Source organism: Corythoichthys intestinalis, chromosome 1, assembly GCF_030265065.1.
Source record: "Corythoichthys intestinalis isolate RoL2023-P3 chromosome 1, ASM3026506v1, whole genome shotgun sequence".
Classification (NCBI taxonomy): domain Eukaryota; kingdom Metazoa; phylum Chordata; class Actinopteri; order Syngnathiformes; family Syngnathidae; genus Corythoichthys; species Corythoichthys intestinalis.
This window is the reverse complement of record NC_080395.1, coordinates 9,714,250-9,729,061: the sequence shown is the minus strand read 5'-3', so window position 1 is coordinate 9,729,061 and position 14,812 is coordinate 9,714,250. Positions and strand designations below refer to the sequence as shown.

General features: G+C 40.4%; 1 protein-coding gene across 1 annotated transcript in view; it reads left to right on the top strand.

The window, feature by feature from the left end:
- The window catches only part of LOC130917179 (plakophilin-3-like), a 64,139-nt gene that overhangs the window by 28,831 nt on the left and 20,496 nt on the right, over positions 1-14,812 (top strand). Inside the window, exons 3-8 of the mRNA XM_057838301.1 lie at positions 1,461-2,032; positions 6,632-6,755; positions 6,818-7,022; positions 7,087-7,246; positions 11,872-11,980; positions 12,333-12,497. Of these exons, the coding sequence (XP_057694284.1) occupies positions 1,461-2,032; positions 6,632-6,755; positions 6,818-7,022; positions 7,087-7,246; positions 11,872-11,980; positions 12,333-12,497 (1,335 nt within the window). The remainder of the gene's footprint in view (positions 1-1,460; positions 2,033-6,631; positions 6,756-6,817; positions 7,023-7,086; positions 7,247-11,871; positions 11,981-12,332; positions 12,498-14,812) is intronic.

Here is a 14,812-nt window from a genome sequence, read left to right as displayed (position 1 = left end):
TACCCTAGGAGCAGGTACAACAGGTGAAAACAATGGGCAATCACAGAGACACACTAGGATGTAACAACACAAAACCTAAAAGCCTGAAAGCAATTTCCCGGGTTGACTGACACGTAGATAACCGGGTTGCATCCTAGTATAATGTCCGGGACTTATCTGGGATGCGGCATGTGTGAAAGCAGCCGATTAATTCCTGAGTCAGAGCATTAAGGCTGATGACGTAAATATAATGGCGGGCCGATCATCATTGCCTCTTTCTTCGCGGTAAACAAACATCGCAATTATCAACATGGCAAACTAGAAAGATGGCAAAAATTAAACTGGAAACTTAACGAAATTAAGTTGCTAATGGATCTTAGAGTCGAGAAAGAAACAGTCCATCATGGGAAATGTGTGATTTTATGTTGTTCCCGGTGTCGACCTAATATGACGTATTGCCCAGATTATAAAGACCTATCGAGTTGCTAACACGGGAGAAGTCTGAAAGTGTCCAACCCAGGTAATTCTAGGTACATCTCCCCATGTCTGAAAGCCATGACACGGGTAAATCTTGCGTCGAATTACACGGGAATATAGCGGAATATAAATCTAAAAGGGGCTTTAGACACACTCAGGTAGAGAGATTGTCATTGCCAGGGTTAGCGATCAGGTAGCATAGAGTAGGATGTCAATATATCCACACTTACAGGTGATTTACATAAATATGGGTTCCCCACCTTACATTGCTGAATTATGTACGCTCCAACCCGCCTAATCACGTCACCTTATACCTTCCCTCTCTTTCTGGTTTTGGTGATTTTTTTTTATCAGTGAGGGGGTGAAGTGTTTATTTATTTTATTTTATTTTATTTTTTTTGCATTTTTTTGCCTTTTATTGCAGTTTTTTCACTTTTTCCACTGATTTTTCGTTGTTTACGCTGTTGTTTTTTTGTTTGCTTGTTTGTTTGTTTTTGCATTGATTTTAGGTCATTTCTGGTCACTTCCGGCTCATTGGTCACTTGCAGTAGATTCTGTTGCTTTTTCAGGTCACTGCCTATCAATATTAGGCCTTTTTATTCGCATTGGAAATGAATAGTGAGTACTACTAATAAATAGAGATGTTTTCAGATTTTGGCAGAACTGTACATTTTTAGCAAAAACTGTATAAAACTTTTGCGCGCTTTGATTTCCTGACTTTACATAATACCGGGTTCACTGGGTAAATGATGTGAATCGGCTAGAAAATTTAGGAAGATATACCTTATGAATTTTGAAATTTAAATATTTTTGCCTTTGGAAAGGCTAGGGTTTGGGTTGGGCCTATTTTTTGGAAAACATTGAAAAGACTTTTTTTTTTGCTGCAGCCATATTAGCGTGAGGGGCAAAATCAAAAGAGAGCCTACAGCGTGTTAATTTTACTCTTCCAATTCAAGATTGAGCCACGTACGTGCGTAAAACGCGTCCACAATGTTTGGGTCCAGGTCCCCACAACGGCGACGGGGTCGCGCGGCTTCTCGTCTCGCTCTGCGGTGGAGACGTCGTCGGTGGTGCGCGCCAGCGTGGCGCAGAGCAGCTTCCAAAGCCGCAGCCGCCGCACCAAGTCACTGTGCCAGGCCGAGACGACGGATCAGGGGGCGGTACCGCCTCCGCCCCTCTACGCCGGCGCCCTCCGGCGCACCCTCAGCGGCACGCTGGCCCCTCGGGGATCGGGAGTGAGCTACTGGGCCGAAGAAGAACCCCCCGTCCACTTCTCATACAAGGGCCCGTCGCACCGCACCATCAGCCGCATCGCCAACCGGCAGCAGCACGGCACTGTCTACAGCCAGGACGGTTGGGGGGGTGAAGCCTGTGGGGGTCAGCACGTTCCACAGTGGTACGTCCACCGCCCCGCGCGCACTCTGGCCTACCACGCCTCGACACAGCACGCTGCTGCCGCCGCGCAAAGGGCAGCGTCCCTTCACCGGGCCGCATCCCTGCGGAGCGTCAGGAGCGTGGGAAAAGGATTGGATGTCCTGGATGGAGCGTCCGTTCACAGCAACGACCGCCTAGGAGGGTGAGGAGCATGTACCTTTTAAGTTAAAGGGTAGGCCGTGAAGCCTGCTTATTGGTGCAAAATGAGGTGTTGGTAGCAACATCTAACATTTCGTAAAAATTGCAATTTTCTCCAGAAAATTGCATGGAGACTCTTTCTTTCCAATGAGTCATTTGCTGTAGAACAGGGGTGTCCAAACTTTTTGCAAAGGGGGCCAGATTTGGCGTAGTAAAAATGTGGGGGGCCGACCTTGGCTGACGTCCTTTACGTAGAACAATATATTTAAGCAAAATTTAGCAAGCCATTCAGTGTGTCACATTTGCTTTATTATTTTTTTTAATGAATAATTTCAACAATCTCGCAAGTAGCCTTTGCGGCGTTCTCTTTCGACTCTCGGGCTCTTGCGAAATACTACTGCTGTGAATTTAAACTAGCTTCAGGTTGCTTAAATTTTTCGCTGCGTATCTTCTCTGTAATCTTGTCGTGCATATCAGCGTGTCTTGTTTGGAAATATCTAGGGCTGTCAAACGATTAAAATTTTTAAGCTATAAAATATGCCATATTTTTCTGTAAATTATTGTTGGAATGGAAAGATGGATGGAAGATGGAAAGAGAAAAAGTATTTGATACACTGCCAATGGGAAACAAATACTTGTTCTCGCCACTGTAAGTACTGTGTTTGTTTATTATAACAATAGATCAACAAGGCATTAACATTATTAACATTCTCTTAAAGCGATCCATGGGTAGAAAGACTTGTAGTTCTTAAAAGATAAATGTTAGTACAAGTTATAGAAATTTTATATTAAAACTGGGACTGTCAAATGATTAAAATTTTTAATCGAGTTAATTACAGCTTAAAAAATAATTAATCGTAATTAATCGCAATTAATCGCAATTCAAACCATCTATAAAATATGCCATATTTTTCTGTAAATTATATATATATTCTGTAAAATAATTTGTTGGAATGGAAAGATAAGACACAAGATGGATATATACATTCAACATATGGTACATAAGGACTGTAGTGGGCATTTCACTCTACTGTCATTTAAATCTGTCTATGCTGTCCTCACTCCGAGGCGTTTACTTTTTCCAAAGCTAGACAGCTAGTGAACGACGCCTTAATAATCAGACTTCTTCCTTTTTCATCTGATTTATTAATAAAATGGCCTCAAACCACTGTCCTCTTTAGACCGTAGTGAAACTACAAAAAAAAGTACACAAGCATTGCATTAGCAACAACGTTAGCTTAGCACGCTATACAGGTTCACTAAACATAAACAAAAAGCGTCTCATACAAAAAATATAACATTTCGCTTACTAACATAATATGTACATTCTTTACAACAACCATACTTATGGACAAATCTTGTCCAAGGATCATATAAGCACAACATTACAACGTAGGCGTCAGCTCGAGACGTCGTGCAGCCATATTGAACTGGCAAGAAAGAATTAAACCATGTCGCAAAGCGACCACAATAGTTCGCTGTTAGACAGCCCAAAAAACCTTGCTGTAAAACTTACCAAAAGGCAGAATACTGTCTGAGCAGGACATGTGCGTTAATTTTAACGTGATTAATTAAAAAAATTAATTACCGCGCGTTAACGCGATAATTTTGACAGTCCTAATTAAAACCCCTCTTTATGTTTTCGTTTGATTAAAATTTGTAAAATTTTCAATCAAAAAAATAAACTACTAGCTCGCCATTGTTGATGTCAATATGCTACTGGTGCATAAAATCAGTCGCACCCAAGCGCCAGCAGAGGGCGCCAAACACCAAAAAACAAGGAACAAGCGGACATTACACTGTACTGTCATTTTAATCTGTTTGAGCGGGGCATGTGCGTTAATTGTGTCAAATAATTTGACGTGATTAATTTAAAAAATTAATTACCGCCCGTTAACGCAATCATTTTGACAGCCCTAGGAATATCGCCTCACATTGAACTCTTTAAAAACAGCGACTGTCTCTTTGCAAATGAGGCAAGACACGGTTATTGCGTATTTTAGTGAAGAAATAGTCCAATTTCCACCCATCTTTGAAGCGTCGGCCGTCACAGTCAACTTTTTGTTGTTGTCGCCATTTTAGAAAATTGGAAGTAAAGGGTCACACGGAGTAATGTTGCTCAGCCCTTAAATACCTGCAACATGAAGCAATTATCAGAGAATCCCAAAATTTGAAAAATAAGGTCCTAATGAAACCTTTTTTTCAGATTTGTGAAAACAAAAGTCAAAATGAATATGTGTAATAAGTGCTCTAATATCTATAACCCATGCTAAATCATGTTTTTTTCTTATGGAACCTGCAGATGCATGTGTTGACTTGCATCCATCGTTTATTTTTTCCCAAAAGAAATGTCAAAATTCTAAATTAGTCTGAAAATCATGAAATTTAGGTGTATAAATGTGATACATTTGGCAATAAAGGGTTAAAGTGCTGCTGCCTTTTAGTGGGTAAATGAGGAGCAGCATTTTGTGTGTAAGCTACTTCGTATGCTGGTTGCAGTACTGCTGACCAATTTATTAAGTCTGTGTGCGGGCCAGATGTTATTGATTTTATGACAGAGGCTGGGGGCCGGATGAAATTTGACCACGGGCCGCATTTGGCCCCCGGGCCGGACTTTGGACATGTCTGCTGTAGATATTTGGGCGACGTTTTGGGGCATTTTGGGGAGACTTCCTTTGTAACTCGATGGCCCTAGACCTAAAGTTATTCGCCCTTCCCAGTCAAAAGGAATTGAAAGATGAGCATTCATAGCCAGTCCTCCCAGTTAAGTTAATTGGACGTCTATCATTGTCAATGGTGGGCAACGAGTTAATTTTGGGTCACTTTCTTGTTAATTTTAGAGGAACTTCCAATTCACTTCATCCACATTTTATGGCATTCCAGGCTTACTCCCTATACATTTTGGCTCAGTAACCATTGGTTTCAAAGCATTTCAGGGTCACTTCCTGTAGATTTTAGGGCTTTTTCAGACCACTTCCTGTTTATTTCGGTCATTTTTTTCCTCATTGGAAATGAATAGGGCCATTGGAAATAAATGAGGATTTTTTTTTTTTATGTTAATTTTTTTGTGGAACCCTACGGTTTTGGCCAAAACTGTATACATACTGTAAAATCAACATGATCCAAAATGTCATGAAATGTGCAGGAAGTGATCTGAAATTACCCTAAAATTAACAAGGTGGTGACTCAAAACTAACTCATTACCCGCCACTGACCCAAAATTTACATGATGTGACCCCAGAGTGAGTACTAAAAGCAACGATTAATCGATTAACTTGATTAATTCGATTAGAAAAAAGCTTAGAATCAAATTTTGATACTCCGAGTATGTGTTTATTTACTGTGGTGTTATGATGGTTTGTTTTGGAAGTGTTTGCATTTAGTTTTATTGATTTGGGTGGATGACCGTTCTCTTGTGGCAACCGGCTTAACATGGCTGAATCTAGCTGCTCCCTGTTAAGACCAATATGAGCTAATGTTTTTTATGCATTTGTAATTTAGTTTATAGGTATATTTGATGTTTTTTGCAGGAGTGTGTGTGAACAATTTGTCAAGAGTATTGTGTAAAAAAAAAAAAGTTAGCATTTTATAGCATTTAAGCTAGCAGACTTTTGCTATGAGTTAGCCAATTGTTCTTTTGTTGTACTTAGATCCTCATGTATTTTTTTTTTTAACACCGTTTGAGGCTAAGATCGGGTATTTTCATTTATTTTGAAATGAAAGTGCAATCTTACATTGTTTGAAGAAATACTCAGGAATTTTATTTTGTGATCATATCGTCTTTTGATAGTGCAATCTTAGCAAGCCTTTGTTTTACATCTCCTAAAATTGATTCTGCAACACATCAAATGTCCCTAATCCGATTACTCGACTATTCGAACTAACTAGTTGATTTGATCGACTACTAAATTAATCAATACCTGCAGCCCTAGTAGGAAGTGACCCAAAATCAACAGGAAGTGACCTGGAAGTACCCTAAAATCAACAAGGAATTCACTCAAAATGAACTCATTACCCACAATTGATCCCATAGTTACAGGAGTGACACCAGAATGCTGCAAAATGGGCACAAAGTGACCTGAAGTACCCTAAAATGAACAAGGAAGTTACTCCAATTGAACTCATTGCCAGTCTTTGATCCAAAATATACAGGAAGTGACCCTAGAATGGGCAGGAAGTGACCCAAAATCAACAGGAAGTGACCTGAAGTACCCTTAAAATGAAAAAGGAAGTGACTCCAAACTAACTCATTGCCCGCCGTTGACAACTGTAGACAACCAATTCATTTAAATTAGAAAATGTGTCTGTTGACGCCGATTGATTTTCTACTCGAACCCATGGTCATTATTTTTTTGACAACCCCCCCCCCCCCCCCCAAAATCCTTCAATTTCCTATAAAATGAGCAGAAAACGACCCAAAATGTACAACAATGACCCGGCAATATCCCAAAATCATCAGAAAGTGACCTGAAATCAACAGAAATGTGGCCAGAAATGCCCTAAAATAACCCAGTATAAACTCATTTCCCAACATTGACTACGATACATATCGAACTCTATAAAATTGGAAGGACCTTCACTTTTTATCTTCATACGTTTGTAGGATGCAAGGTCTAGACCTGCACACTGCCGTCAGGTATCTGTCCGAACCCGACTCGGCGTTGCAGATTCTGGGCGCCGCCTACATTCAACACCAGTGCTACCATAGCAACGACTGCAAAAACCAGGTACTCCCTCAACTCCTTCTTCCTTTTTTCGGTCGCTGATACAAGTCGCCGTGTCCCGCTAGGTCCGCCTTCTCCATGGCATCCCCCTTCTGGTCGAGCTTTTCTCAAGCGACAACCTGGAGGTGCAGCGCTTTGCCACAGGCGCCACGCGCAACCTAATTTACGAGAACGCCGACAACAAGGTGACGCTCATCGACGCCGGCGGGGTGGCGCGACTGGTCGCCGTCTTGGGAGAACCGGATGAGGAGCTGCGGAAGAACATCACAGGTTGGTTGTTCGTTCCTGAAGTGATGCAGACATGATGATGACGTGACGTCACGCCGGCCTCCAGGAGTGCTGTGGAATCTGTCGTCCCGGGACAACCTGAAGGAGAAGCTGTGCAGGGAAGCTTTGTCGGAACTCAGCAGCAAGGTTTTGATCCCTCTCTGTGCCAGCGTCCCCCTCAGTCCATCCGAGAAGGACATCTTCAACAACACCACCGGATGCCTCAGGTACGTGACCTGCACGCTAAATGCTAGGGGTGTAACGGTACAAACAAGTCACAGTACGCAAAAAGACATTTTTTAGCACATACAATAATTTTCACACTATAAGGCGCACCTGACTATAAGCCGCCACCCACCAAATTTGACACAAAAACGGCATTTGTTCATAGATAAGCCGCACTGGTGTATAAGCCTCAGTCGTCCTCACCGTATTATGCGTGTCTTTCATAAGACCAAATGAACCACCATGAAACTTTGAACCAATTTGCTCCAAAGCTTCATTGCTTCAAGATGTTTCATTTGGCCATAACTGCTCCCTTGGGGGAGACAGTCAACCTCTGCTGCCACCTACTGTCAATACTGTTGTTGTCCAACATACCTCCTAGCATGCATTGCAGCGCTACATATGTAAATAACAATCAAAATTCATGTTCTGTCCTAATTATTGCTTCGGTTACTGTTCCAGTTGTTTCATTAATTGCTAGTTCTGGTATTTGGTTACACAGTATTTGACAGTGGCCATCTGTCATAAGCAATCAGTAATGCCCATGATAGTGTCATTTCATAATTATGACAGTCTTATTACAGTTTTATGACGCTGCTTTTAAGTGTGACCCATTAACCCAAATAAATCAACAAATAAGCCACACTGGACTATAAGCCGCAGGGTTCAAAGTGAAGGAAAAAAGTAGCGGCTTATAGTCCGAAAATTACGGTAATTTAAAAGTTAATGTTTGTCATTAGGACTGTTATTATTACACTATAACCTATTACATTATTAACTCATTCACTCCCAGCCACCGGTGCAACCCCCTTCGCTTCCGGCCGTTATGCTGGATTTTGACTGATTTTGCAAGGCCCACAGAAAATTCTGTTCTATTGCTGTATAATCATAGAACCCACCAAAGGAAAGATTAGACTCTCTTCTTTCAGCAGGAAAAAAAGTAAGTTCATACCTTTTTCCATTCTTTAGAAATTAGCATTAGAAAATAGCTTAGTTTGAGCAATTTTCCAGTTTCTGATGAAAAAAAAAAAGAGCTTTTTGTGAAAGCATACATTTCAAACATAACTTTGACTTTAACACAGCTATTTTTTCTTTAGTTACATCCCAAACGTCTGAATAATGTTTTCCTTTTACAAAATAACATAAACAACAAGACAAATAGAGCTTTTATAGCAAAGTAACAATTTATTTACACATACCTAACTGAGAGATGACGCTGTTGTGGCCACGACAGCCGGGTAAACTTTTCCCTCATCGCCGCCTGTCTCTTAAAGATGAATTTTTTTGAGTCTCTGCTGGGTCTGCTCGGCGAGCAGCATGGACTCAAGGGCATCGTCCGCTGCACTGGTGGTCCCGGTCGTTTTGCTCGGTCGTCCAGCGCCTGGCATCCCGGGTGTCCTCTAGGTTGTTCTCCATTCCGCCGGTGCCTTGGCCATGCGGCCCGGCCGTTCGTTGCCGTTGAATCGGGTTGCGAGTCTTACCAAATGCGCTACTGCCCTCCAGTGGCCAGTTTTTTTGCTTTAACCCTTTAACACCGAACGTGTCGGCAGCGACGCGTTTACGCATGTCGTCTTTGAAGCTTCGTCACGCTGTAATTACGTCACCCACGTGCCGCTGGTTGGTCTCATTTGAAAGTGCGGAAGTTGATGTCCACACCAGTTTTTATTTGAAGTCAATTGACCAAGAAAAACGGGAGATAATGTCATTTGAGTTTTATAGTTTTATTGCACTCATAAATATGCATTAAAACGCTGCATGGACCATTTCCATCATTTCTTGTCCTTTTTCAAAACCGAAAACAGCAAAAAAGACTACATATCCGAAGAGCCGTTGTGATGTCAAGAAGGACGAACTGAATGTGGACATTTTTACTAAATTTCCGAGCGAGGCGCCAACTAAGGAAAAGGAGGCATGCGAAGCAAGCAACGGCCGGTTGGATTGAGCGAGCGACTTTGAAACGTGCAGAATGAATCCTAAAACAAAATTTAGCGCAAGCTAATGCATTATTTCATTAACTCAAGGAAGAAGATGAGCCGTATTTGTCGTTTCCTGGGATGACTCGGCGTCTCGGCGAGTAGAAGTGACAAAAGAGCGCGCAAACGGCAAAAGACTAGGCTGTATGACGTTGTGTGTGACGCAGCTCCGTGACCTGTTCATGCAGAAGCTTTATTGAGTGGGCAAAAAAAAAAAAAAAACTTTATTGGGAATAATTTGAATTGATCTGAACTACTTGTCAATATTTTTGCAAATACTTTTTTTCACTGTTATATATATTTTTTCTTCACTATAATCTTTTCAATTTTTATAAAGATGAGTGTTCGAGAAGCTTGATTGCATATACGTATATACTTTAGATAAGGTGATGGGTATAATACCTAACTTGACAAAGAGATATCCTCCAAACCTTTTTTGTGTTTAATGATATATTTTTTTTCTCTCACTATTTTGCACTGTATATAACCTGTTTTGACCATAGTATGTGTAAAGGCCAAAAACGCCTATGACCATACTTGCTATTTGTGTTGAATTGTCAAACATAAAACTATTCAATCTTATTTTTTTCTATTGAATGTTTATCCTAACAAGCTGAATAAATATTTTCAAGCTTCAAAACGGTTGGTCGAGCATGTTTGGTTGTCAATGGGACATCAACATTACAAATTTTGAAAAAATATTTTGGAATTTTTTTTGTCTTTTTGGGTCCAAAATGTGGATTATAATGGTCAGTGAAGAAAACAACAGTTTGGACATGAAGTTCAAAGTGTCCTTAAAAAAGGGGCCCAACTTGGCCATTGTGAATAATTTTTTCTTTGAAATATAAAGGCAACATCAAATGCATGCAAATTCGGCCAAAATAGGCTTAGGTGTTAAAGGGTTAAAATGGATTTTCAGCTTAGTGCTTTGGCGCTAAATTGAATCAGAACCCAGAGATGTCTCTTTTTAAAAAAAAATGTAAAAGACGTATAAATAGGTCTTTGGGACACTGACACAGTTAAGAATAGAGCGTATTTATACGTTTTTGGGAGCAAATGAGTTAACCCGACACGCCAGACGAACTGTTCCATTTTTCCGCCACGGAAATATTTGATCTGGGAAAGATCTAATTGTGATTGTTTTCATGGGGGGAGCCTTAAAAAAATATACGGCTGCTGATTGGACGGCGGCTATTCTCGTCACACTCATCAGCAAATGATCTACATTAAGCCACAGTAATGGTTGGGAGAAAAGCAAAACCATTGTTTCCCAATGAAAAAATGCTATGCAGTCCGCCATTGTATTCAACGAGATAGTCGCTTCCTGGTGACGTCACATCTGCAGCTCCTGCCTCTTTCCGCTGATTGGTTCGGATATCAGACGGCCCACAGAGGGTTGGATGACTTGAGGTTGTCAAGACGGTATTGCGTGATGAACTGCAAGGCTGTTACATTACCATATTAGGCCAAAAATACACTAAAAGATATCAAAATTCAACTGGAAAAATGCAGAAGTGAAGTATCAGTCCTCCCATCCCAAGAGCATAAGCACCCTCTAGTGTCTAGTGCACGCAAATGCACGGATAAACATATTTCATACCAGCAAATTAAAACGATCAATCTCTGGTCTATGTGGTCTATCAGTGCCAAAAAACTGGGATAGAGTTTGAAATCCACACTTTCGTGTAATGTTAACAGTGGCGCTTTATGTTTATTGTTATTATTTTTATTTATTTATTTACTTTTAATCATGCTTTTTTAAGACACTACATAATTAATTAATCACACCGGCAAAACAGTAGGCTACATTATTTTCAATTAGTTATACCCGCCTTGACGGCACGAACTGTATGTAAAAAAAGTTGTCCGAGAGTTTAGGAGGACGGTCGCTGTTAGCAATAGCCTAATGCTAACGTGAATGTGAATGCTATGCTAATGCTACGAATTACATTTAGCACTCAGCATAGACCTTTAAAGGCTAAAACAACATTGTATATTCTCTGTTGCCAAGATAAGAAGACAAATCTTACCGTGTGTGTCTCAAAACAAGCAATGGGGAGACTGGAAAGGACACTAGACTAGTGGGTGAGTTGGGGGGTCGCAGCACGTCACATGAGTGACACAACTAGGCAGGCTAACGACACATAAAATGTCACACAGTGTGAACATGGGACGAAAACTGGTTCATTTTCGTCTCACTCTCGTCTCGTCAGATGAAAATTGGAATTATTGTCGTTAAGTTTTAATCTCCCAAGATACGTTTTTAGCTCGTTATCGTCTCGTCATCGTCATGAAAAAATTGTTCGTCGACGAAATATTTTTGTTATAGTTCTCGTTGACGAAAACAACAATGGTTGTAGTCTTTTTTTTTTTTACTTTTACTTTTAAACACCGGCGTGATCGTAGGACTCAGGCGGTTAAAAGCAGAATCTTTTGTCCGTTGTAGTTGTAGCATCTGACACTAAAGGCGTCAATGCGGAAGCTACATTTCATGAGGAAAAAAAATGCATAAAACGGAACTGAAACGGTAAGCAAGGGAACCGAACTGAATGTGCAAAGCAAACGATTCAATCCATCCGCGTCAACTGTTACACTCCTACTACAACTCAACATCTATCCGTGGTGCTTTGCTGAAACGTGGGTGTTTTGTGCAGAAATTTGAGTTCGGTGAACCAGAGGACCCGAGAGAAGATGCGGGACACCTCGGGTCTGGTGGACTCGCTGGTGTCTTACATCAAGCAGGAAGTCAGCGCTGACGACAAGGTAAGAAAAGACATCTATTGTCCGTCTAGCCCAGGGGTTGGCAACCTTAACACTTACGATGCGATAGGATTTGCGATACAAGGCTCACGATAATGATGATCTCAAGATATGGCGATACAACATCGATACATGGGTCAGGAAATCGATCTATAAAACAACTAATAAACAGAAAAACAAGCCTTTTTTTTCCTTCTGCTGTGAATTGGAATGAGTTTAGCACTAAATATACAGTACGTTTATTTAACATAAAACTGAGCCGAATCAGCCAGGTCAAAGAGCCGCGAGTTGCTGAATCCTGATCTAGCCGCTAGCTAGACTAGATTCTAGCACTATTTTGTTTTCTCCTTGTCAGGGTTTGGAGAACTCTGTATGCGTGCTGAGGAATCTCTCCTACCAGCTGTACTCTGAACTGCCACACTCGGTGCGACTCCGCCTGGAGGGTCCCACCAGAGGCTCCGCCCCCAGGGACGCCGAGGCCATCGGCTGCTTCACCATGTACAGCAAGAAGAACGCAGAGGTGACTCCGCCCGCTCGCTGTAATCGACTCCGCTTGGGAGAAAAGAAACCGGAGAAATAGGCTCAGGTCCGCGGGGAGGATCCAGTTTCGCGAGAATAAGCGAAGCCAGCGAAGGTCCGATTACTGGCGACGACGGCTGCACGCGTGAACGATTGCAGTCTTGTTCTCGCGATCCATTTCTATTGAATGTCTAGGCACGATACGGAGTTACCTCAAATTATAAGTAGTTGAATGAACGTTAGTTTATTCATTGCCATCCCTCCCACTTCAAATAGATAGGACATCTTGTGCGGTCAGTTGTAGCCAATGTGTTGAAAATTTTAAGGAAAGTGGTCTTATGTTTAAGTACATATATCTACTGTATGTATGTTTATATATATATGGCGGAAAACATTCAGGTGACCTCAAGTTCAAGCTCTGAGACCCCCAATTTGGCCATTTAGAGACTTTCAAAATTGCCCAATATGCATGTGTGATACATCAATGGAAAGCTTAAAATCTCAATTTTTGGGGGAAGAAAATTTTTGAACAGGTGGGCATTTAAAAAAAAAAAAAAAAAATTAAACAGTGAAACCCTATCTGGAGGTGAGAGCATGAAAGAGCAGAATTAAAGACGCCGTGACTTTAACGAGATATTATCGTGTACTTACCTTGTTTCGATCCAAAAACTCCATATAGCATGTATCATTGAGTGGCAAGACACAGCTGTGAACGGCCACAGCTGGATTTTGGGGGGATTTTATGGGTGAAACATGGTAATATAACAAGGGTCACGATGCAGAAATCGCAGACATCAAGGAGTGGTCGAGATTTTCTTTTTCATATATTTACCCTTTTAAACGTTATTTTTCCATTTTTCTTTGTTTGGATCGATTATTTATCTAACATATCGGAGAAAATGTGATGATAACAAAAAACAAATACAATTAAGCGATAGCTATGAGGTAGATGTCTGTTACTTTTTTACAGACGCCATTTTTTTCATTGTGACGTAATTTGTTCAAAAGTTTAAAATATGCGAGTGAATAATTTTTAAAGTTTTTTTTTAAACAAAATTTTAGACATCAATTAATGATTCTAAGCTAAAAAATGACAGACATTTTGAATAATAAATATAATTAATTACCTTCGTTTTATGGCTGGGTTGAAACAAAAACGGTTGCGTGATGTCTTTAAATGGGGCTTTCCAGGGTCAAACGGAAAAATTAAAAATAGTTTGAGGGCTTAATGCGCCATGAATCTGCTATGGCAGCATATAGACATATTGTTCTGAGCTCTGAGACCCCCAATTTGGCCAACTTTCAAAATTGTCTGATATACATGTGTGATACATCATTGGAAAGCTTAAAATCTCAATTTTCTCAGGGAAGAAACATTTTGAACAGGAGGGCATTTTTTAAATAAATAAACAGCAAAACCCTAACTGGAGGTGAGAGCATGCAAGAGCATAATTAAAGACGCCATGATTTTAACGAGATATTATCGCGTACTTACCTCTTTTCGATCCAAAAACTCCATGTTGCATGTCTCACCGAGTGTCAAGACACAGTTGTGAATGACCACAACCGGATTTTTTGCGGATTTTATGGGTGAAACATGGTAATATAACAAGGGTCGCGATGCAGAATTCGCAGACATCAAGGAGTGGGCGAGATTTCTTTTCAGTTATTTACACCTTTAAATGTTTTTTTTTCTTTCTTTCTTTGGTTCAATTATTTGTCATCTAAAATATTGGGGAAAATGTGACAGTAACGACAAAAATACAATTAAACGATAGTTATGAGGTAGATATCCGTGACTTTTTTACAGACGCCATTTTTTTCATTGTGACGTAATTTGTTTAAAAGTTTAGAATATGCGAGTGAATAATTTTTAAAGGTTTTTTTTTTTTTTTTTTTAAACAAAATATTAGACATCAATTAATGACTCTAAGCTAAAAATGACAGACATTTTGAATAATAAACATAATAAATTACATTCGTTTTTTGGCTGGGTTGAAACAAAAACGGTTGCGCGATGTCTGTAAACGGGGGTTTCTAGGGTAAAAGGGGCTAATTAAAAATAGTTTGCGGCCTTATTGCGCCATGAGTCTGCTATGGCAGCATACAGACATATTGTTCTATCAAACACAACAGTTGTTTTGGCTTAAAATACAGCAGTTTCTTTTAAAGAGGAGTGCAAGAGCAGAAACTGTTTTTTCCAATTTTGTCAGTGTGTAAATAAATATTATCGTTATCGTCATTGTTGACGAAAACAACAGTGGTGGAAAAGCGTTTTGGAAATTACGGAAAGTGTGTCTTTCGGTGCAAAGAGGA